Source organism: Diabrotica undecimpunctata, chromosome 8 (genome assembly GCF_040954645.1).
Source record: "Diabrotica undecimpunctata isolate CICGRU chromosome 8, icDiaUnde3, whole genome shotgun sequence".
NCBI lineage: Eukaryota > Metazoa > Arthropoda > Insecta > Coleoptera > Chrysomelidae > Diabrotica > Diabrotica undecimpunctata.
This window is the reverse complement of record NC_092810.1, coordinates 73237716-73264808: the sequence shown is the minus strand read 5'-3', so window position 1 is coordinate 73264808 and position 27093 is coordinate 73237716. Positions and strand designations below refer to the sequence as shown.

Below are 27093 nucleotides of genomic sequence, written 5' to 3'. Positions count from 1 at the left end.
TGATAATCAACAATATAGACAATCATATAACAATAATTATAGATATGGTAATAATTTACAAAATTTTAATAATAATAACAGTAATCAAAATAGACAGAACTTTAATAACAATACTAGTTATAATAGACAACATTTTAATAACAGTACTAATAATAATAGACAAGATTTTAACAATAGAAGAAATACAGAGCGACCTAACTATAACAGACAGGTAAATTGTGTTCGAAGGAATAGAAGCTGCGAAGACAGGGAACGAAGTAGTACAAGGCAGGAAAATGTGAGTAGAAGTCATAGTAGGGAAAGACATAGGACATCAGATCCAAGTGGTCAGATACCATCTGACAATTCTAATAATCAAAATTTTGTGCAGTAAACTTTCTGAATTACAAGTTAGGCCATTGCTATTATGAAAAACCTTCTGAATTTATTTCTTTAGATGAAGAGAAAATTATTGAATCTATTAATTTAATTTATATAAATGCTTTGGCCAAAAATAAAATGATTAAAATTATGATAGATACTGGTTCAGAAAGTACTTTAGTCTCGGAGAATTTTATTTTTAATACATTAAAACTATCAGATATAATAAATATTCCAAAAATTAAAATTGTTGGTGCAAATAATAAGAAGTTGGGTGAAATTGATAAACTAGCCAATTTTAAAATTAATATTCTTAATAAAGAAATTAATATGCAAGGATTTATTGTCAAGGATTTATGGAAAAAATGGTAACTTTGGAAGGGCAAATAATTAAATTTATGCAGAAAGATGAGGTGGAAGAAGGAATAAGAGTTGATAGGATATTATTAAAAGAAAATAATGATGTTTATGAAGAAGAAATGTATTTTGATGATAGGGAAATGTCCCAAAAGAATGTAAAGAATAATTATTGTAGTGAATATTTAAGGAATGGAAATTTTAAGCAGATGGATGCCTACGAGGTGGAGTGCGTAAAATTGGAAGCAAGGAATAATGAGTACATAATGAAGAATAATGTTATTTGTAAAGAAGAAGATATGATGAAAGTTTTAAATTGCCCTGAAGAATATAAATCAATAGTCATTTCCATATTGCAGCAACACAAGGGACTTGTCAATAAAGAAAATAGAATTGCACAAAATTATATCCATAGTATAAAAGTTAAAGAAGAAAAAGATTTTAAAACAAAATCATACATAATACCATATAAATACAGAGAAGAATTAAACAAAACAATTAATAATATGTTAGAAGATGGAATCATTGAGAAGGCAGACACACGTTTTATAAATCCTATAGTAGTAGTACGTAAAAGATCAGGTGAAATCAGGTTATGTTTGGATGCAAGGCATATTAACAAGATTACTGAAAAGCAATTTGAAGCACCAATGAGTATAGATGGAATACTAGGAAGAATTACAGGAATGTCATTTTTCACTAAAATCGATTTACAGCATAGTTTTTGGTTAATACCTTTAGAAAGAAAAAGTAGACAGTATACAGGATTTCAGATAGATGGAGTAGTATATCAATTCAAAGTAGTACCATTTGGACTTCAATCATCTTGCAGTGCTCTATGTAGATGTCTTCATGATATTTTGGATCAATATGAACATTTTGTAATTCACTACATTGATGATATATTAATTTTTTCTAAAACGGCTGAAGATCATGAGAAACACCTAAAAATTATAATAAATAGATTAGACAAAGTTGGACTAAAAATAAATCAAGAAAAATGTACATTTTTTCAAAAAGAAGTAATATATTTAGGTTATAAACTTAATACTAACGGAATCGAAATGGATCCAGAACGGACACAAGTCATTCAGGAATATAAAACACCACACAGTTTAAGAACTTTAAGAGGATTCATTGGAATAATTAATTATTATAAAAGGATGATACCAGATCTAAGTATAAAAGAAATTCCATTACTTGAACTACTGAGAAAAGGTGTAAAATGGAGATGGGATCAGAGAAGAGAACTAGCATTCCAAGAGATTAAAAACATTTTTCTGTCAAATTTGAAAATATACTATCCTGACTACACACAGCCATTCATATTAAGAACAGATGCATCAATAGAGAGATTATCAGGGGTATTATTACAAATACATGATGGGGTCGAATACCCAATACAATTCATTTCAAGAATCACAAAGCCACATGAAAAGGGTTACTCAGTTTCAGAATTAGAACTAGCAAGTATAATACACTGTGTCACAAAATTAAGATTTTATTTGTTGGGTAATGAATTTACAATAGAAACAGATCACCAAGCTTTAACGTCTATATTAAATAACAAATATGGAAACAGTAGAATACATCGGTGGAGTCTAATACTTAGTGAATACTGCTTTGAAATCAAATACATTTCTGGAAAATCCAATATAGTGGCAGATGCTTTATCAAGGTTAGAAAATACACCACAAAAAGGGCAGCGAACAATAAAAATTGGATTAAATCAATTAGTAGAAAGTACTGGATTATATTCTAAAGAAGAAATTATAAGAGATCAGATCAATTTGAGTGAAAAACAAAAAGTCCTTAAGAAAGATGGAGTTAATTATAAAATAATAAATGGCATAGAAGTATATGTAATAAATAGAACTTTAGCAAAGAAAATATTGAAAAATTTACATAACAATTATATGCATATTGGTTCAAGAAAGCTATGGATGCTATTTAGGGACAATTATTTTGCAAAGAATGACATAAGTATAGCAAAAGAAATTACTACCCAATGCCCAATATGTCAACTAAACAAAGAAAAGAATTTCAAAAACCAGAACACATATAAATCTAATGTTGTATATGAAAAACTAAATACAGTTTCCATGGATTTTATTTCAAATTTAGTTCTCAGTCCAACAGGAAAAAAGCATATACTAGTGATAGTTGATTTATATACAAAATTTATTAAACTATATCCTTGCTCCAGAACAAATGTTAAAACATTAAAATTATATATTAATCAATTTTTCGAAGAAATAGGACCATTTAGAAATTGCATAATAGATAATGCTACATATTTTAACAACCAAAAATTTCGGACATTTTGTGAGAAAAAGGGAATCAACATTCATTTTACAAGTATCAGACATCCTCAGGCAAATCCTGCAGAAAGATATATTAAAGAAGTTATAAAATATTTAAGGATACTGTGCCAAAATCAACATGAAACTTGGCAGCAACATATACCACAAGTAGAATATTTTTTAAATAATACACATAATTTGAATACAGAGGAAGTACCAGAATATTTAATGTTTGGCCATATAGGAAACAGAAAGTGGATTAGTGAATATAATCAGGATATGTTAGAACAAGTAATGCAGAAAGTGAATAACCGAATTAGGAGGAAAGCTGAAAAATATATCAGAAGACAAAATCGAAATATAAAAAAAACCAATCACATTTCAAAAAGGAGACCAAGTGTTAATTCGTTCACTTAGAAAGAGTAATGTTAAAGAAAATCGTTGTAAGAAATTACAACCAATGTTTGAAGGTCCATATAGAATTGAAAATCAGAATGGACTAAATAGTTATGTGTTAATAGATGCAGAGAACAGACTAAGAGGCATGTTTCATATCAACGACATTTTTCAATATCATGAAGAGATTGAATAATGTTTTCTATACCTTTGACACAAATATAATAACACTAATAACTTACTGATAGATCCATTTCATAGATAGATGGTAGATTTCTTTGTTGTGAATCAATTTGACATCATACTTGTTGAATTTTGTATATATGGAAAATAATTTGTACCCTAAAAATCATAATTTGGGGTTAGACACAAAATTGATACTATAATTGCTATAAATGTCTTTCTAATATAATAAAGTATAAAACTTACCAATTTATATTGATGAAAGTTATTTTGAATGGAAATAATTCATAGGTTTTGTCTATAAATAAACATAACACAATAATATATGATTATGTTTATTTTCTCATATAATAGCCTCCATTGCTTTATTTGACATGACAGTTTGACATAGACAGCGAACAGGGATGTATTTAACAAACACATTTTAAATAAAAAAAAAATTGAATTATTAATTTAGTAAGGTATGTAGATAGAAAATTAATATTTAAAAAAATAATAAGTAAATTATTTATTTTAAATATTATTTTGGGGTATTGATACGAATAGGGTTTATAGAAAATAATTTATAAGTTATATACTACATAATATTAGATATTAAAAGTAGTTGGTTATTTTAATAAGTTATATACTAGAGAATTTAATAAAAAATTATTTATATGAGGGCATTTTTAAGAAATTAGCATATAATAATTGTAAAAAGTTGTAGTTTAATGTGGTAAATATATTTAAGTGAGCCATGTGCATAGGCAACCAACTATACATATGTGTGATAGACAGATATACATACTCTCCAAGTGACATTTTATATAATTAGGAATATAAAGTGGGGTTATAATAATAATGTTAGTTTAAAATGTTTAATTTATATATAGTTACTAATTTAAATGTTTATTCTGATCTGAAAAGCCTAAATGTCAACAAAATTATCAATAGAACATTAACGAATTCTTCAGAATGCAGAATTTGACCTTTGTTTATGTTGGAACATTCTGGAATAATGATTATGTCGGTGGATCGAATGGATATTTTTTTCGAGAACATCCATATAGAAGAAATAGAACTAAATCGAATATGATTTCTTACCAGATGGTTCTGGAAGATTGAAAAGATATAAATACCCGTGATTTGGATTCAAGATGGCCAGAGTTTATTATGAAAGTTAGTAGAAGATAGACTCATTTAGTTAGTGAAGTCAATTGTTCAGAATTTTCAAGACAGTCAATCAGTTACAAATAGTCCAATTGTTTAATATAGTGAGTTAAATGAAGATTAAAAATTATGCACATTTATAATTATACACAAATAATTATTGAAGATTAAAAAAGTATATTAGAAGAATATTGGAAGAAATTAAAATTATATTATGATTGGAGATTAGTATAAATCAACTTATAATAATTGGATATTGGTATATTGAAAAGAAGAATAAATATAAATGCTGTTTTGCTGGTTTGCTTGGTGGTTTATAAATGCTGGTGAAGAAAAATATATCTAAGTAATTTCACAAAAACAAGGATAACCGAAGTACGAAGACATTCAGTGGTGATTAGAATCTATATAGTGGAAAACAGTTCATTTAGGCATTCAGTGAAAGAAAGGTACAAAATTTTGTTAATATAATTTAGTTAGTGTCATAACAGTTTCAATTTTGAAGGTAGTTTGTTTAAATTTTACATTGTCTATAGAATTTAATTAGTTTTATAGGAATATCAATTTAAAGATAGTTTATTTTAAATTTACATTGGCTAGGTTAGATATATATATATATATATATATATATATATATATATATATATATATATATATATATATGTGTGTGTTTCATAATAGTTATAAAGTTATAAAGTACTTACAAACTATTTCTTTGAGAACCGCGATAAAAACCCTATATTATTAAAAATACTCATTGCTCATCATTCACAAACAAACAATACATCATAACAATATATATATATATATATATATATATATATATATATATATATATATATATATATATATATATATATATATATATATATATATATATATATATATGAAGGGCTCGGGTGAAGATAATGGTATCTAACATTTTTGGCGAAATCGACTTTTTATATGGAAATAATGGTAAATGTAGCTAGAAACAGATTCCTTGTGAAGATTTATCGATATCTTAATAGATGACGCTACAGTAGCACCCTAACATCCTGGTAACTGACAGTCGTCGTGACGAATATAATGGTATTTGTCATCATGGCGGCGAACAATAAGTTGTTTACGTCTTTGTGTGAACAAAATAAGCGAAATTTGCAAGAAACATGTGACACAAGTGGTAGTTCAGAATACGATGATAGCGATAAAGATCCAGACTACAGTTTTAACGAAGATATTGGCAAGAAAAGGTAAGTTTTTGAATATTTGTCTCCAACTTGATTTAGCTTGAAAATAATGGTAATTGTGTAGATACCATTTTTTACGTATAATGACGAGACTAACGAATATAACCAATTCACAAGTAGTTACCATTGTTTTCATCAATTTAATGCTTTTTAAATGCATTTATTTTTTTCAAATATTCATAAAACTAATAAGTATTTTTGAAAAATTTAAACCCAGAATGAAAGACTACATTACAAGCGAGGACCGAAAGTCCTTGAAAACTTCTACAATGTGTATTTTAATAAGTTACGGGAGTGAAAAAGAAGAGAAACTTTAGTGTGAATTTTAATTTTAAATATCTGAATCAGAAGAAACTTTTCGCTTATTCTAAGGGACTTTTGACCCTCGGTAATACTGTAATCTTTCCTTAATGTTTAAATTATCAAAAATACTTATTAGTTTTCTCATGATTCAAAAAAATGAATGCATTTATAATGCATTGGCCCGAAATTTTCTTGCGCTTAAAAATGTTCTGTTTGTACAAATGTACAATTTCTTTTGCAGAAACATCGTAAGATATGGCCTACACCGTTATCCAACCACAATCCTAATGCAGTATCTGATGAACCTGACAAAGAAAACCCTGTTCGAGGAAGAAAGAGGAAACGAGGATGTAATATTGATCAGCGACAACAAAACAAACGGAACAGTGGTCAATCATATACTTGTAAAAGAGGAAAGGGAAACGTTATACCACAAAAATCGATAGGAGAAGATTGTTTGTGCAAAAGAAAATGTTTTGAGGTAGTATCAGCAGACGAAAGGAAAAGTATTTTTCAGAAGTTTTGGGAGATAAATAATTTTAATACCCAAAATGCGTATTTATTTGGATGCATACAGATTAAGACAAAGGCCCGCAGTACCAAACCAAAGGAGTCGCCTTCCCGAAGGAGTCACACTGTCGATTATTTAATAATAACTACAGGCAACACGAGGTATCAAATTTGTAAAAAAGCATTTCTAAATATTCATGGACTACAACATAATAGAGGTAGAGTCGAAAATATTGCTAGAAACATTAAACAAGGTTTACTAACGCCGAAAATGGATGGAAGAGGACGTCATGCAAATCACAAAAAAAAATTTTCTAATGAGGACATCCTATTTCTTAAAGAATTTATTAAAAGACTCCCAAAATATGAGAGTCACTATTCCCGAAATGACAACTGTAATACGTATTTTATGACAATGGACTATACAATAGAGAAGTGCTATGAAGTTTATAAAATTGAATGTCTATCGCAAAATCAAGAATGTGTATCTGCTGATAAGTTTCAAAGAATATTTACTGACGATTTTAATATTAAATTCAAATCACCTAAATCCGATACGTGCCATATATGTGATTCAATCTATGTTAGTATGAAAGAGGCTACAATACAAAGAAATGACGAAGAAATTCAAGCGTTAAAATTGAAGCAATAACTGCATCACAGGAAGGCTAAAGCTGGACAAGACGCGATAAAAAATGCAACAAAAAAAAGCACAAGAGAGCAATGAAACATATGCAATAACATTTGATCTTCAACAAGCACTTCCAACCCCCAAATTGTCTACTGGTTCTACATTTTATAAAAAGAAACTGTTTTCTTATAATCTGGGTATACACTCGTTGTATCCCTCGGAGGGATACTTTTATTTGTGGGATGAGTCAACCGCTGCTAGAGGTGCAGACATCGGAAGCTGTCTGCTTAAACACTTCCAGATGCACAATATTAAAGGACATACGTTAATAGCTATCTCTGATAACTGCATCGGCCAAAATAAAAACTGGTCTTTGGTTGGAGTGTGGCTTCGTTTACTAGCCCTGGGAAATTTTAAAGAAATAATACATATTTTTCCACAGGTCGGACACACAATGTTACCATCAGACAGAGATTTTGCTGTTGTAGAAAAATACGTACGAGCTCATTATCAATATGTATATTCTCCAGCTGAGTGGGAAAACATACTAAGAACATGCCAAAAGAAAAATCCATTCATCGTTTACAAGATGAATCAAGAAGATTTTTTAAAAGTGTCTGAAATGAGAAACTATTTTGTACAACCCAAGTCTACACCGGCTAATCCATGTAGTATTAGAAATGCGAATGCGCTTCTCTGCTGAGAATTTTGAACAAATCAAAATCGCTGATACATACAATGGTAAGTTTAATTCATACCCAATTCAAAAAAGAGGAAGAACTGAGATTCTACAAGAACATTTTATTCGAGATCTTCAGAAAACATATGCTACACGGCTTGGTATTGAACCTAGTAAACTTGAACATGTACTTTCGTATTTGGATTGGATTCCCAACGTTCATCACGAGTTTTACAGGTCATTATTTGCAAAGTCCCTGTAATGTTTTTCTTATTTCTATTATTGTTTCTTGTGTTTATTTCTAATAACATTTTTTAGTATTTGTTTTATTTTTATATCCTATGTGCAGTTCAATAAACGTAAAAAATGGTATCTACAGTGTTTTTGATTCAAAGTATCGTTTTACTCGAAGTTAAAATAAGCTAGTTAGAAGATTAACGAGTATACATGTAAAAATACTGCTATGACAAGTGTCATTGCAACAGAGCAATCAATCGGTAAACTTTTAAGTTTCATTTCTGAACATTTGTAGAAATGTGACTTACCATTATCTTCACCCGAGCCCTTCATATATATATATATATATATATATAATATATATATATATATATATATATATGTTATATGAGAAAATATTAACCTTGAACTAGCTTAAGTTCGCCGACTTCAGATTTCATCATCCCATTCCCATAGAAACCGCTGAGCACGCATTAGAACTTTGTACGAACCGTTGGCCAATATTCATGGGAACAGCAATTCAGCACTTCATACCAAACCTATAAATTACCATTCTCAGATGCCGGAACCACTCTTAGCTGCAACTTCGACCAGTCCAGTTATTGTAGTCATTTTAAATTAATTTAATTTTGTACTATTATTTAATATTTAATTTGTAACAAATAAAGTTCTTTTTTTAAAAAGTCAAATACGTGATTAGTGATCTAACAATTGGCGCAGTCAGTAGGATCCGGTTAACGTTGCTAGAACACGTGTATACTCACTGGCAGCGGCGGATTCTCATCCCTTAACGGAACAAAGAATCTACGGAAGTCCTCACTCCTGTGACCTACGGAAGGAACACCTAGTGAAGCCCCTGGTAGCCGAGCAAAGAGAACAAGACAACCCTTAAAGAAGAAAGCATCTCAGAACAACCTCACTCCTGTAATCTACGGAAGGAACACCTAGTGAAGCCCCTGGTAGCTGAGCAGAGAGAACAAGGCGTCCCGATGTTCTTCTTTATGTAAGAGGATTTTGAACCATCTCGTTAATAATTTTGTTATAATAATTTACGAAATTGACTATACTGCAAGTCAATTAATCAAGATACATAAAAGAAAATACAAGTTGATTATCTAATATTTGAAATTATTGATATTTCTTTACATACTATTTTATACTGATATTTTATTGATATATTTTTTTTATTTGCTATATTTTGGTATATTTTCTCTTGATATATTTTTATTTGGTATATTTGATACATTTTTGTTGATATATTATTTGATATTTTTATATTGAAACATTTTGCCCTTTATATACCACCACATTTTTTTTCTCCCTAATATACTGATACATTTTATATTTCTCCATACTTCTATTTTTCATTTTCGTTTAAAAATATCTTGAAAAATGCCTGAGACACGTTCCCAGACTCAACAAGAAATCGAACCATACAAGCTTTCGGAAATATTTTCTATTATCCCAGAATTTGAAGGCGATCCGATTTCTCTTTCTACATTTTTAGATGCGTGCGACTGTGCTTTTAAAATGGCCACAGGCGATCAGCGCGTTCTATTAACGATTCACGTAAAAAATAAACTCAAAGGTAAAGCTGCACAGCTTATTAATTCTAGAAAACCAATTTCTTATACAGAAATAAAACAATTACTAAATCTACATTTCGGAGACAGTAGAGACCTGACCTCCTTAATACAAGACTTACAAAGACTAAAACAACTATCTAACGAATCTCCTCTAACTTTCTTTAACCGTTTACAAGTTCTGAATGCAAAAATGCACGCCTCGATCCAAGTAGCAAATTTATCCCCAGATCAAAAAACTGCCCAATGTGACTTAATCGATACCATGGCCCTAAACACACTTTTAACCGGTTTAGAACCTCGTCTAGGACAAATTATTAGGGCTAGTAATCCAAAAGATCTCATTGAAGCAAGCAATCGTATTAGACGTGAACTTCAATTGTCATATTTTGAAGAACAAAAATCTAATTCTAGATCAACTATTCCTAAATCCTCTCAACCAATGAGAAGACCCTCATCTCAGTTTACAAAATGTACAAATTGTGGCCGCATTGGTCATCTAAATAGTGAATGCCGCTCTTCACGTTTCGTACAGCCAAACCAAACTTTTTCTAGGCCACACGGTTACCAAAACCAATATAATAATGGACCTAACAACTATCAAAACAATCAGAACCCTAATAGGAATCAATATTCGTCCAATAATCCAAATTTCAACCAACAGAGATCTTCCTTTTCATCTCAAAATCAAAATCAAAATCGTCCATCTGTTATTCAAAGAAACCCAAACTTCCAAAGAGCACATGTTTTAAACGAATACCCTAATGAAATGACGACTAACTATTATACAGACGAATACTATACAGATAATTATTATAATACCGATAATTATGAAAACTTTGAAACAGATTATTATACAGAAAATAATCCACAAACTGATAACATTTACGAAACCAATAACACACAAAATTATCAGGATTTTCTTTCACTTCAGAATCAAAATCATCCTCCCAATCATACGAACCCCTCAACGGATATTACGAATATCCAAGAACAAATCCAAGCACTCAACTTAGACAACTTTCATCCGGATCTCAATTTTCCCGAATAGACATTCATGTAACCCCATTTCATACAATGAGTTCCAAAAATTTATATTACATTAACGATGCTACCAACACTTTTAAACTTTTAATCGACACAGGTGCTGGAATCACTGTTTTCAAAGAAAACACAGCACGCAATTATCATAATAGATTTCCTGAAAACGTTACTATTCAAGGTATAACCGATCAAAAATTGTTAATAACAGAATCTGTTCTGATTCCCTTCACTGACGATAATCCTCACAAAGTCTTTATTTTCAATTTAGACATTGATTTCGATCGCATAATAGGCCTAGACTTTCTAGATCATTATGAATGCGTAATAGATCTCAAATCCCGACAGTTGCATACAAATTTTAAAACTGTCACCCTTCACAAAGTAGGACACGAGACAAACACACCTCCTAAAGACAAAACACCGACACACCCTACAGAAACAAGACAAAACAAACCTAAAATAAAAATTAAATCAGATTCTAAACAGGAATCAAATTTAAAATATCAAAACCCTATAAATGAAAAATATACTATCGTAAAAAACCGAGATCAAGACAAAAATCTTGAAAGACCAGAGAGAAAACGAATAAAAGAAAAAAACAGAATTACCATTGACAGCCGGACCGAACAAATATGCAGACTAAAATGCAACTTATCAAATACAGATGCCATATTATCAGCTCAAGAAATGGAAAAAGTTAGATTACCTCATGCATTAGTCCATGTAGATGAAAATGGAGAATTCTTAACTTCCGTACTAAATGCTAATGCTATGCCGAAGACAATCGAATTTTCAGACATTTCAATCGAACCTTTCAAAAATTCGGAGACAATCCTATCCTACAACGGAAATGATTTTGAAGAACCCGTAGTATATAGAACACGAATAATTAAAGAACAACTAAGAATTGATCATCTAAATTGCGAAGAACAAGAACTAATTCTAGACATATGTACTGAATACGCAGATATATTTTATGTCGAAGGCGACAAACTGACCTTCACAAATCAAGCACAAAATCGAAACAAACAACGCTAAACCTGTCTTCACTAAATCCTATAGATATCCTCAAATACACAAGGAAGAGGTAAAGACGCAAATTAATAAAATGTTAGAAGAAGGAATAATCCAGAAAAGTGTCTCGCCCTGGTCGAGTCCAGTCTGGGTCGTACCGAAGAAATTAGATGCGTCAGGAAAACAAAAATGGCGAGTTGTTATTGATTATCGAAAACTCAACGAACTCACAGTACAAGACCGTTATCCTCTACCACAAATATCAGAACTATTGGACCAACTAGGAAGATGCCAATACTTCACAACACTAGATTTAGCGTCTGGATTTCACCAGATTGAAATCGAGCCACAAGACATCCAGAAAACGGCCTTTTCCGTCGAAAATAGACATTACGAATTTGTTCGCATGCCATTCGGACTAATGAATGCTCCATCTACTTTCCAAAGAGTAATGGACAACATCCTCTTAGGAATATAAAACGAAAGATGCTTAGTGTATATGGATGACATAATTATCTACTCACCCACTATTCATGATCACATGTCACGACTAACAGAAGTTTTTAAAAGGTTGCGAAAAGCAAATTTAAAAATACAGCCAGACAAGTGCGAATTTTTAAGAAAAGAAGTAGCATATTTGGGCCACCTTGTAACAGAAAATGGTGTAAAAACAAATCCAGCTAAAATATCTTGTATCAAAAACTTCCCGGAACCAAAGAACACCAAAGAAATAAAGTCATTCTTAGGCTTAGCCGGTTACTATAGAAGATTTATTCCAAATTTCGCCAAAATTTCTAAACCACTTACGAAACTACTTCAGAAAGACGTACCTTTTATTTTTAATTCTGATTGCAAAGAAGCCTTTAACGAACTAAAAAATATTTTAACTTCGGATCCAATACTTATATATCCCAACTTTGAGGAACCATTTTTACTAACAACTGACGCTAGTGCATTCGCGATTGGAGCTGTTCTATCACAAGGCCCTATTGGAAAAGATTTACCCATAGCTTATGCCTCCAGAACATTATGCGGTGCCGAAACAAAATATTCGACGATAGAGAGAGAACTATTAGCTATCGTATGGGCAGTCAAACATTTTAGACCATATCTTTTTGGCCGAAAATTCACCCTGATTACCGATCATCGACCCCTTACATGGCTTTTCTCGATAAAAGATCCTGGAAGCCGATTAGCGCGTTGGCGCCTAAAACTCGAAGAATACAATTATAAAATAGAACATCGCGCAGGAAAAATAAACAGAAATGCAGATGCCCTCTCAAGGATAAAGAAATAACCTCTGACACAGTACCTTATAATAAACGCCTAAAACGCGGTTTAGTAAATGGTATTGGAACAATCTGGAAATCTATTACTGGAAATTTAGACGCCTCTGATGGCGAATACTTTAATAAATGTATAAATAAGATAAATTCCGATGAAACTCAAATTGAAAATCTCCTAAAAAATCAAATATCTGTTACCACTTCAGTTATAAGAACTTTCAACACTACAATTCAAAAATTGCAAATAGACGAAGAAACTTTTAACAAAGACTTAAAAACTATCGAGACTACACTTCTGGACATTAATAATGACATCTCCTTTTACCAAGCACAATTACAAATACTAGATTTATGTGAGTCCTTAATGGAAAGCTACGTATTTTTAGAGAATTATTTAAATGATATACTAAATTCTATCACATTCTCTCGCCTGCAAATTCTACATAGTTCTATTATTTCGCCCATAGACTTAACGGACGCATTAAAAGAAATCTCACAGTCATTACAAAATAACGTATTGCCTCTACCCACTTATATGTCAAATATAGCTCAGTATATTGACATAATAAAACTGCAAGCTTATCAGCTTGATTCAAAAATTGTTTTCGTTCTCGAAATTCCGTTAGTTGATCCCGAAATATTCACCTTGTATCAATTATATTCAATACCAATATTAGATAATCAAACTGGTTTTCATCATATACTTTCAACTGTTCATAAATACATAGCGCGAGATGATGATTCAATTTCATATGTCTTACCCATGGACACCGAAAATTGCAAACAAATCAGTCAAAACCAAAGAATGTGTACAGACATTCTTCCGTATCCCATAGACACAGATGCTATATGTGAAGCCCAGCTTTTGAAACCTCTCAGCAACTTACCAAAAACTTGCCAGATGTCCATGCTCTTGGCACAAGGTTACAATGTACAAGAAATTGACCGAAATTTATGGTTTCTTACTAACCATTTCCGATCCATTACCAGTAACAATCAAATGTGCAAGGAAAGACGTCACTACACAAATAATAAAAACAAATTCAATCTTAAGATTAATTCCCGAATGCATTGCATTGATCGGCAGTACCAGAATTCATGCTAAAGACCAAATTGAGAAATATACAAATATCACGTATAGAAGTCACCCAGTTAACGTACCCTACAGATGCTGTGACCATTTTGAGACAAAGAATCACCTATCAAAATTGAAACCACTAAAACTCAGTAAGATCAACGTAGATGACTTAAATATTGCACAACACAAATTGGACCAATATTCAGAAGAACTGGACCATATTATGAGCCAATCATTCATTGAGGAACATCTACCCTTATTCACTATATCAACCTTATCCCTGATTATTATCCTAGTTATCTTATACCTTTTCTGCAAATACCGAACCAAAATATTCCCAAAAATTGCAATCTCCTTGTCCCAGGATCAGCCTCCAACTCCACTACCACGCAGAAATTCCATTAGACAGAAACTTCAAAGCTTAACCTCCTTCAGAAGAAGACCCAATGTCCAACAGGAAAGCGAAGCAGAAACACCAATTACTCTGTAAAAGTCAAAGCAATGGCATTGACTTTTCACTAATAAGGGGAGCTGTTATATGAGAAAATATTAACCTTGAACTAGCTTAAGTTCGCCGACTTCAGATTTCATCATCCCATTCCCATAGAAACCGCTGAGCACGCATTAGAACTTTGTACGAACCGTTGGCCAATATTCATGGGAACAGCAATTCAGCACTTCATACCAAACCTATAAATTACCATTCTCAGATGCCGGAACCACTCTTAGCTGCAACTTCGACCAGTCCAGTTATTGTAGTCATTTTAAATTAATTTAATTTTGTACTATTATTTAATATTTAATTTGTAACAAATAAAGTTCTTTTTTTAAAAAGTCAAATACGTGATTAGTGATCTAACATATATATATATATATATATATATATATATATATATATATATATATATATATACATAAAAACAAAATTACAAATAATATTTTATGAAAACATGATTTTTATATTTGTCCAACATTCAAGTGTATTTGGTCAAATAGATTATGAGGTCTTAATTGGACATGTTTCTAGCACGTTCCAAAAATACAAAAATCTTCGAACAACAATCATAATATTTGTTACATGTGTATGTACATGTACATATATATATATATATATATATATATATATATATATATATATATATATATATATTTAAAATAATAATATTGATGTATTAATGTATTACAGGCACATATCAGTCTTGCTCCAGTGGCATATATGGAAAATCTGGTCAGTCCATTAGTGAGGGCCTTAGCTTTCGGTCGATTTGTCTTTGGAAATAAATTGATGATTGGAAAAAGCGAGTTTATGCCATCCCATGCCTTTTTCGTTTTAGTTAATAACGCTATGTGTAGTGTAGGAATAGGAGCGGTAAGTTTTAAAATACTTTTTAGCGGTGTATGTTACAACTTCCCTGTGAAAGTTTTTAGTAAGTCTAATTACGAATTATTGGTGAAATTAAAGAAACCGGTCAAAAAAATTGAAATATTTAATTATTTCTTCTATTAACGTTTGTAATTATATAGAGGTAAATAGAGTTATGTAAGTTCAAAATTGAATTCACAATAGAAAAAAATAATATGCTCTTATTATATCGAAAGCTACGTTACGTAAACAAAATAAATTGATTTTAATAATTATTTCTGATCCTAATTAGGTAATTCGTTTGAATTTTTCCTTTAAAACATTAATTGTTAAAATAAGGTTGGAAACGAAAACCATTAACAAGAGAAAGGGTTAAACAAGAAACAGCAGAGGAGAAAGAAAACGAAATCAACGAAAAATCAACATCATAGATATCGAAAGAGGAATTTAGGAAACGATTAAAAGTATTGAATACAAAAGAAATATATCCAGAGATGATCAAGTAGTTAGGAGAAACAGCTAAAAAATCACTACGAGTGATAACGAAGGAAATATGAATAACTAGGACTAGATCAAGATAATGGAAAAATAATTTAGTAATAGTATTAGTAACAAAATATTAAACAAGAATTTGGATAGTAGAAAAAAACGTTAGGAAAGAATTGGAAAGGAAATTAGCAGAAGAAAAAGTGTGTTTTAGAGGAATAACATTACGTATTTAATTAAATTAAAAGAAGAGTTAAATATTAATGATATGGTTAGAATTAAAGTTCTATGAATGAAAAAAAGTTCAGGGCATCTACAATCCAGACTGGCTTACACGAACTGGACATAATGTACCGATATTAAATCTTCCGTAAAGGAAAACCACGGAAAAGATTGAAGGACCACAATAAAAATATATAATAAAAAAATCGTAAGTAAATGAAATAATTTTTGAGAAACTGGTAAGACTAGAATTGATGTAAAGATATAAGAGAAAAATAAAAATAAGGATTGTGTCTTTGTATCACTGAGAGATATAATGTAATTTAGATTAATAAAAAATATTGTTTTAATTAAATCATTATTAATATATTTGTCTTCTAATAAGTATTACAAATTATTGTATGTTTTACGTTTTCATTTTTTTTTTAAAGTGTTTATTTTCTATGGAGTGGCCACTTCTATTAGCTCGTGACTGCTTTAAACTTTTTGTTTAATCGTTTATTTTAGCTATTGTTTACATAGAACAAAATTTAATACATAAATACAACAGAAAACTTTTGAAAATTTTTGTATCGCTTTAACAGAAATCTGGGAATAACGCCAATATTTATTTCTTCATAGAAGCAAAATTAAATACTAATAGCCTAAGATCCCACTGCAGGATCAATACGTTCATAACGTAGTTAATCAAACTCGCATTTTTACATATATTTAAAATTAGGAAAACGCATAGGTTGCCAGTCAAAATGTGGTCAAAAAAATACGCTTCTCATGACGTATATATGCATGTTTTTTATATTAAATTATTGCAATTTTTTTTCTTAATATGATGATAAAAGTGTGCTGAGAAAAATGGTCGAAAATTAGGGTTGTCAGCTGTTAAAAACGCGAATATTGTAGATAAAATAAAAGAGAGCTGGCACGCAACGCTACTGGTTTTAAGTATCAATTGTGTGAGTTTTTAAAGCATGCGTCGATAGGTATATATTAATACACATATTATTACTTGTTAAACCAGTGCCGTGGCGCCCTAAATATGTTTTCTTTATCTTTGATACCTCGCATTTTTAACAGCTGCAACCCTAATTTTCGACCATTTTTCTCAAGTAGCCTTATATCATATCACCATATTAAGAAAAAAATTAGCTTTAATTTGATATAAAAAACATGCATATACGTCACGAGCAGCGTATTTTATTTAAAAAATAAATGAACGAAATAAAATATTTGTCAAAAACTAATAACTACTAATTGAATTAAAAATATTTGCGGCCACTTTTTGATCCTGCAGTGGGATCTTGTACTATAACTGATCGATAACAAATGGGTCCTACGAAAAATTTAATAAAAATTAGATTTGGGTTTTTTCATATTGTTTACGTACATATGTAACTATCAAAACTGTAACAATGTACCTACAAACCAAAATCTCTATTCATTTTCTTTGCAGGTTTATTGCAAAATTTCTATTTTCGCAATATCTGGATTTAGTCCAGATCAGATGGATCCTGCTGACACTGTTCTGATATATGCTCATTATCCAGCCGGTGCATCTACAAAACAGGTTCTTCATTATGCACAAGAAGTCGAATCTGGACATTTTCGTAAATATGACTTTGGACCAATAAAAAACAGATACTATTATAATGGTTCCGAAATACCCCCCGACTATAATTTATCTAAAATCAGTGCGCCCATTCATCTTATCTACAGTTCTAATGATTGGTTATCAAGTGAAACAGATGTAAATAAACTCCACGGTGAACTTAAAAGTGTAAAAGAAAAATATTGGGTTCCGCTTCCCACTTGGAATCACATGGACTATTTATTTGGAAAAGACGCTCCCAAACTAGTTTACGCAAAAATTTTAAACATTCTTGCAAAATATGAATCATAAAATTATAAATAAATGTTTAGAGATTTTCTATCAATTTATTAACCTAAAGTGTCAGTACGATATTTTTGAAAATCATCACATTCTGGATCTAATTTGGAAGTTTTTTTTAATATATATTTTGAAACATCGAATTCGTATTTGACACAAAATAATTACCGCAAAGTAAATATGATAAATACGTTATTTTTAACTTGTACTTATAAATACCGCCGGTAAATTATACAATTTAAAAAATTATAAATGAATGTCATGGTATCAGTAGGCTATCAGCGGGGTCACAGGTGGCGGATAGTCGACGGCTTTTAGATATAGAGATTAGCTGCAAATATATCGAATAAGCAGTCTCCGACTAAACAGCGGCGATACAGGAGATACACCCTACGAAAATATACCCTAAAAAATGGTACAAAACCCAGAGAAAGTATCGTGACATGGCGAGCCAATAAATAATCATAGCCTAAAGCTAAACTAAAGAAGCGTCTAACTTGGAGCCGGCGGCTTCAAACAACACAGCGTTGGTATTCACAGTGAGTTGTTTAATCAAACCTCACCAACCCACTTAGCCAGCACGGTGTTTTAATTTCTAATTAACTTACACCCCCTCCATTATCAGCAAATTTTAAAAATCACGGAGTAGTTCCGCATATGGGTACGTCATATAGTGGGAACTCCCACACCTTGCAATAGGTCAGCCCCAGGGAATCTGGGGGAGGCAAATGTTAGTATATCATGAAACTAAACAACGTAACATACAATATTCGAACAATAAAAGAAGACATAAAAAACTTTGAACTAGAAAAAGAACTCAACAGAATACTTACTAACTGTGGAATTGATTTTATTATAAATAAATTTACCGGAATACTTGGTGACTTCAACCCAGGCCCTTTTTGATATGGCGAAGGTAACAATAGGGAAGATATTTTAGTGAATTTTATAAAATAAAAAAAAAACTACAATAAATCTCTTTTTCGATAGGTCCCAATGTAACAATGAAAAAGGAGATAGACTTCATTCTTTCTTCTTCACAAATATGTTTTAAAAGATCTTCTTAAATTCAAATCGACCAGTTCTTAAATTCAAAACTGGTGGTGACCAGCGACTTGTTATAGACTACAAATAAAAGGATAAAAGGTTACAAATTACAAATGTTCGACATAGCGAAATTAAGGGAACATCAAAATGAGTATAAGGAAACCATTCTTAACGGATTCGTTCTGAATGATTTCTGTACAGACCGCAATGTATTTAGAACTGATGCGTTCTATATCTATGACGGTTAGAACTGACCGCAATAGACACAGTACAAACAGATATCGAAGAACTAAGTACGGCATAAACCCTATCTGTTTGTAACTGGCAGCTCATTACAAATGCAAATCTACAAATAGAGTTTAACACTAGAAGCACCAGCATTTGTGCATACTTAGAAGCACCACCGGCGGTCAAAATGACGGATATTAGAATTTTCTATTGCCAGCCGTTTTTGTTTTTTTTTTTTAATTGATAAAAACCTATATTGAGTTAATAACTAATAATAAAAGACATATTTAATATATTTAAATAAATTATCTAATTATTTAAGTACAATTTATGCAGTAGCAAAATTTTTAAAATTTGGTTGTATATGACCCACACACAAATTTTTTACATATATGACAAATTTCAAATGTTTTATTTTTATTGCAATTCCCTGTTTGACACTGCTTACGTTTATTATTTGGTGGTTTTTTTGTACCTCTTGGATTTGTATCCGTTGATGTTGTTCTGTCCTTAGTCATGTGATCTTCTCGCAATTCTTCTGCTAACTGAAGTAGGAAATCCTGCCTAGATATTTGACTGCCCGTAACTTTCTTATACAGAACCCAAGCATTTATTCCTGCCATATCTAAAATATTAAAAAAAAACTTGCAACGGCCATCTTCTTGAAGCAGATTTGGTTGAATACAGTCTAACCATCTGATCTACAACGTCTACTCCGTATTTTGTCTGGTTGTAGAAGATGATGGTTTCCGTTTTTTTTTTATCTGTGCCCATTTTAATATCATTCGAGTGTAAAGAACTCAGCACTAGAACATTTTTGTTGACCTGACCATGTTTGTTCAGTCTTCGAGTTTGAAAATTTTTGTTTTGTACAATTCCATCTTTTCATTTTTTACTGACGGTGGAATATCCTTTCTTGTTAGGTTGATTGTTCCAACAATGCTGGTAGCCTTCTTTCATAATTCCTTTGCCAACTTTTTGGACGTAAAGAAATTATCCGTCGTGACATTTCTTCCTTTATTTATAAATGGTTCCATTAGACGGCTAACAACATGTTCCCCCAGAAGTTGATTGGCTGGTCGTTGCTCATCTTTTTCTAGGTAAGGAAATCCGTTCAACAAATATTTGGACTCGACATCAGCTGCAAGCCAGAATTTAATTCCAAACTTATGGGGTCTATTCGCCATGTACTGGGTAAAGCGGCATCTTGCCTTCGTGGAAAAAAGCTGTACGTCGATAGTTATATTTTCGCCAGGTGTACAACATAATATACAATTCTCTATAAATGGGTTCCATATTCCCGACGCAAGTGCAAATTTATCTGTTAATAATCGCTCAGATCTGGTATTTCTCATATCAAAACGGATAAAATTCATTATTTGTGTAAATTTGTTTCTAGACATCGTCTCTTGAAAAAATTTTGGACCCCATGTACCAGACCACAGCATCTTTATCCTAACATTTCGTGCCATATAAGCTCCCCTAGCATACAGTAAGGATATAAATGCTTCGATTTCTTCAATAGAAATTTGCCAATTTTCATCTTTGAGTTTTCTTCTACCTTCAGCAACAGTACATGATTTTATGTTACGGAGTATGCATTCATCAATCAACAGCCGCCATGTACTAGCTTCAGAATCTCTAATAATGCTTCTCTTAGCATGAAGGGTTGGTCCAGCAACTTCCTTTAGAACATTTTGACTGGTACGCCTTCCTAAAATGAACGAGATAAATTAGTATGCAGGTATATACTCATTTATTTATTTATTTAAATAAATGGCACCGTAATAAATAAAGAATGGAACAACAACCAAGAAATAAGAGCGCACATCGGAAAAGCTAGATCCACCTTCAACCAGATGGGTGCCTTCTTCAAGAGCCATAACCTCTCTCTTGGTATAAAAGTAAGGATGCTGCGATGCTACGTCTTCTCTGTTCTTTTTTATGGTGTTGAATAGTTGACCTTGACGAAGATATATGCAGAAAATTGGAAGCATTCGAGCTGTGGCTAAATCGGAGAACACTTCAAATCCCGTGGACCACTATCAAATCTCGAAAGTTACAATATTTCGAAAACATTGTGCGAAATGAATCTAGATGCGCCCTTCTACAAGCCATCCTGCAAGGAAAAATATTTGGAAAACGGGGTCCAGGAAGAAGAACATCCTGCAGATAAGGTAAATATTGCCATGATTATCGCCAATATTCGTAACATCAAGAAGAATATGCTCAAAAATATTATACACCCAAGTGAATACATAAATAGAAGCTACTAATATAATATAGTTGCTTACTTGGTGTACTAGCATTGTTGTCAAGTAACTCCCATCCTATGGTATCTATGAAAGAATTCTCTAAATTGCTTCTGCGAATTCCTCTTACGTGGTTGGTAATCATTTCTGAAGATGTATTGAAGTCTGCATTCGAAGTTGAAGCAGAAGTACTGGGCATCACCTCAATCTCAACTTCACCTTCAGAATCACTGCCCGATGAATGTCCTTGATCAACTGTATTAGGCACATACTCATCAACTTCATTATCGGATACATCTTCATCAGATAACTCTGCTACAAATTCATCTTCTGACAAATTCTGTAGACACTCTAATAGCTCCTGCTGAGTCAAATATCGGCGAGACATGATAACAGCAGAAATAATAAAGATCACAATGTAAAATTAATCAAAATACAGATTGAACATGCAATTGCAAAGAGTATACTCAAACTACATAATAACAAATATTTTCGATGTATTTTATACATAAAATAAGTAAAAACTTCCCAGAAAAGTAGAACAAAAATTAGACTACCTCGTCATTAGGACCGCATTTTTCTAGGTAGACATCAACATAAATATATTCAAAATGTAATTATACTAAGTACCTGTAAAAGAGAAATTATAGTCCTAAATCCCAAATGATAAATTTTGTAAAATAAATATGAATGAGTAATACTCTAGACTAATGAGGGTCGAAAATAGAAAGCAGTCAAAATGACTGATATATGGTAGTTCTAGGTATACGTTACCATATCTTAAAAAGTAATTACGCTAAGTACCTGTAAAAGAGAAATTATAATCTTCAAATAGATCTAGGAAAAGTCATAAATTATCAAGTTTCTAAAACATTTATGAATAGGTAATACAGAGTGTCAAAAAAGAAAAGCAGTTACAATGACCGCTCTGGTGCTTCTAGTGTTAAGGGTTACCGTCAAATCCATAAACCATTGCCTTAATAAAGCTCTTCTATCAAATAATGCTGTCGTTGTTTTCGACAACGCCAGCTATCACTCAAAATTAGTAGAAAAGTTAACGACGGTCTCATGGAAAAAAAGTAGATATAATTAAATGGCAAAAACAAAAGGAGTAACGGTATTATGTTTACCAACTTATCTTTGTCAACTAAATTCAATAGAGTTAAAATAGGCTTAAGTAAAAGGTGAAATGGCCAGAAAAAATACAGCTTTTAAATTTCTATTAAATTCCATAAAAAACGTAACGAAAGCTAACTGGACCAATGCCGTAAAATACGTAAAAAAAGAGGAAGACAGATTGTGTACTGCTGATAATACCATTAAACAACTTCTCTAATCATTCCAATCGAGCCAAACAACGAATCTGACATAGAAGAAGAGGAAGAGATGAAAATCCACAATTTATAAATAAATCAGTAAGTTTTTAATTTATGCACATTTCTTAAATCTTTGATATAAATACGATGTATCCGCTTTAACATTAATTTTATTTAACATTTAAATCTGTCCCCTTTTGATTCTCCAACATTGGCCCATGATTTTCATATCTCTTAAGTTTTTAATGTATGGCTTTGTATTGTTATTTTAATGTGAACAAGGTGGCCTCTTTGAAAACTAATATTGTAACGAAATAGCGTACCTCCGACGTATGGTACGTATCACAATTATTATCAGAAAGATGACTCCAGAATATACTATCGCTAGCGTTATCAATAGCGATCTGCCTTTAAACACGTTACAGTGACTTTTTTAAGCAGTGACTTTTGAAAAAGACTTGAACTTTTGGAAAGTATTGTTCGTCAGGTATATTCACGTAGTTCGGTAGTGATTTTTGTAAGAAAGAACATTTGAAAAGTACAAGTGTGCCCTACCCAAGATGATGTTAGTAGAACTTCCAGTAAAGCAGCTACGTAAACAACTAGAAGAATGGGATGAAGATTGCAGAGGATTCAAGAAGATCCTTCAAGAACTACTAAAGGATGTTCTCCACAAGCATAAAGATGATCCTGAGACATTCAAGTTTCAGTCAACAGAAGAAGCAGTCTTAACCAAAATAATTGTTGGAAAATTCGAACATATTTCTAGAATATTTGACGAGAAATTTGTTAATATTTTCTCGTATGATTGAGAAACTTTATAAAAAGAATAATGATAGATTCAAAAATGTTTCTCTAATGATTGAAGAAACTTCTAGAAAGAATTATGTTATATTCGAAAATGTTTCCAAAGATTCGATGAAACGTCTTAAATTATTAAAGACGAAAAAATTGAAAACGTTTCTAGAAAATTCGACGAGACTTCTAGAATAATTAAAGAATATGTACTTAAAATAATTTTGCAGAAGTTTCTAGAATATTCGATAAGATACAAAAAAATGTTAACGATATAGACAAAAAGATCAAACAATTAAAAAGCACGATAACCAATACAACAGTGCTACTATCAGTTAATGCAGTAGTTTTAGTACCTTTAGTGAAAGAAGAATCACCGAGAGACCAAACGAAACATCATATGAGATTCAAGTTTCCAGCATTTGATGGGAATTCTTCTTGGTTTATATATCTTAGACAATTTGAAGCTATTGCGACAGCCAATCATTGGACCGTAGAAGAAAAGGCTGTTTTCTTGACGACTTCTTTACAAGGTGATGCTGCGGATATCCTAGGATCGATTACAGAAAGCTTTACGTCTAGCAAGACCGAAAGTTTTTGATGAACCTCTTGGCGTAGCCTGGGAATACGAAACAGTTAGTCAAGCTTCACGGAGCTATCGAATACGAACCTCTGGAGGTAGCCAGATCTAAATCAGCAACATCTGTAACTAGCCTTTGTAAATACACCTTCTCCTTCAGGTAACCCCACGAGAAAAAAATCGAGTGGCGTCAACAATGAAGAAATGTCAGAAAACCGATATATAACTCTTCCTTTAAAACGACTTTCAAGGCATTGACTTAAATCTAACCTACTGTGGCATGGGACACCATCCTGTTGAAACTACATGTGTTGACGTTGAAGGAGGGAAACGTTATCTAGAAAATAGTCTAATTCATTTTCTAAAAAGAACAAATAACAATAACGTCAAAGATTTATAAAAAAAAACAGGTCCAATTATTTTATCTCCGATATTGGTTCCGAGTGTTGATAGTAAAATTTGGATTAGTGTCACTCTACTAACGGCAGTTGTGGTAAGAGACATACAATTTGATGTAAATGTTGCTTTATCCAAAAAAAGAATATGGCATGCCATAAATGAGTTATCTTATAAAAATTTCTTGAATATTACAACAGAATTCAAATCATCTATCATGATCTTCTGGTCTTAACGTATGAATAAATCGAGGCTTGTATGGATACAACTTATTCTATTTTTTTTTTTTTTATTTTTTAAACCGTATTTTTTTTTTACTTTTTTAAATAGGATTTTGCATCGAAAGTGCCCTTTTTGCAAGGATTTTTCAGGATGTTCGATTGCTGAAATCATAATTTCATAATTTCAAATTCCATCATTGGCAATCCGTTGTTGCCACTTGTTGCTCAATTTGTTACTTACATCTTCAGAAATCTTAATTTTTTTTAATAATCGCCTTATTCTTCTGCAGATTTAGGATAAGTTGTATAATTCTCACCCACAATTAACACAACTTCAATTTTGTCTCCAGTACTTAATGTTGTTGGCATTTCTACTAAATTTCCTAATGCGTTCTACCAAATTTCGCTAAATACAACTGCTGTTTTGAATGTCACTGTAAAACATTTTTTTCCAGAGCATCCTATACCTAACTACATGTACAATAATTACAGTTTAATTTTTGTTGTTAGTATATATACACATAGCCCAGTCTGGTTAAAAAAAAAGGTCGAAAAATTTTTTGCAGATATCTGAAGCTTTTAAGACATAGTTGGGGGTTGCTAGATGACGAATAGATGAAAAAGTACTCGTATTTTTATCTTGCGTTTAACTGAAATAGATTATTAGAATTAGAATATTTTTATTTTCCGGTTTTTTAAATTAAAATTGATAAATAATTTACGGAGATATTTGCAAAAAACCAGTTTTTTGCACTAATTTATAAATTTCATTAATAAAATGGTATTAATACATTTGAACCAAATTTCACTCCCCCCCCCCCCCGATCGGTAAAATAATTTAAAAGTTATTCAATTTATTTATCCCTGAGGCCTAAATATTTAAACTATTGAACTTCCTTATTTAATGATGCTAAATACATTTAGCAAATTTCATAGGATTCTTTAAGACTTAAAATCTATCTCAGAAGTTAAATGTATAATGCGTTTTCATTGAAATTATTTACAAAATAAACGTTTGAAAAAGGGGTATGTTTTTTACTTATAAACAATTGTAATAACTTCTATATTTTTTAAGCTACATACGATGGCTTCACGAATGATTCAAGGAGCGAATGGGAGCGATGGTTTTTGCTTTTTCGAAATCTATTTTGTGGCCTGTCTGGATATGATGTTGGGCTAGGGCTGAAGTGGTATCGGAATGTTTGACTGATAGGGAATGTTCGTAAATACGGTTATGGATTCGTCAGTTTGTCTGTCCTACGTATGTACGTGTGCAACTGGAACAAGGTATCTCGTAGACACCATGGTCTTCATTGGGGATTTGGTCTTTTACGGATCTGACGAGATTGGACAATTTGGAGTGAGTAGTGAAGATGGTTTTGATATTTAAAGGGATAAGAGTTCTACTGATCTTGTCAGTGACACCTTTAATGAAAGGTAGAAAGATTTTGGGTTGATCCGGCGGCAAGGTTTCTTTTTTGGATGGAATATAGTTTAGAAGTTTTTGAATGCTTCTGTTGATTTGGGTTTTGTGGTAGTCGTTTTGTAAGAGTGTTTGTCTTATTGAATTGATTTCGGATGACCTGTGATTGTTGTCGCTAAGTCTTATGGAACGGGAAATAAGAGTGTTGAATTAAGTTGGGCGGGGTGATGATGTGACTGGGCATTGAGATAGCGGTTTGTATGAGTGGGTTTCTGGTACATGGAATAGGAAAAACTGTGAGGTGAATTTTTCTGAATAAGAACATCAAGGAATGGCAAAGACGCTTTAGACTCAACTTCCATCGTGAATTGAATGCTGGGATGTATTCCATTCAGGTGGTAGAGGAATTGATCTAATGTGTCTTTACCATGGGGCCAAATGACATAGGTGTCATCAACGTACCGTAACCAGCAGGTGGGTTTGAGATTTGACGAGGACAAGGCTACTGTTTCGAAATGTTCCATTTGACGATAGAAA

At 31.7% G+C, this 27093-nt stretch overlaps 1 protein-coding gene across 1 annotated transcript in view; it reads left to right on the top strand.

The window, feature by feature from the left end:
* LOC140447696 (lipase 3-like) overlaps positions 1 to 18338 on the top strand; it is a 70435-nt gene extending 52097 nt beyond the window's left edge. Inside the window, exons 3-4 of the mRNA XM_072540494.1 lie at positions 15529 to 15711; positions 17864 to 18338. Of these exons, the coding sequence (XP_072396595.1) occupies positions 15529 to 15711; positions 17864 to 18310 (630 nt within the window). The 3' untranslated portion in view covers positions 18311 to 18338. The remainder of the gene's footprint in view (positions 1 to 15528; positions 15712 to 17863) is intronic.
* Positions 18339 to 27093: the final 8755 nt, after the last annotated feature.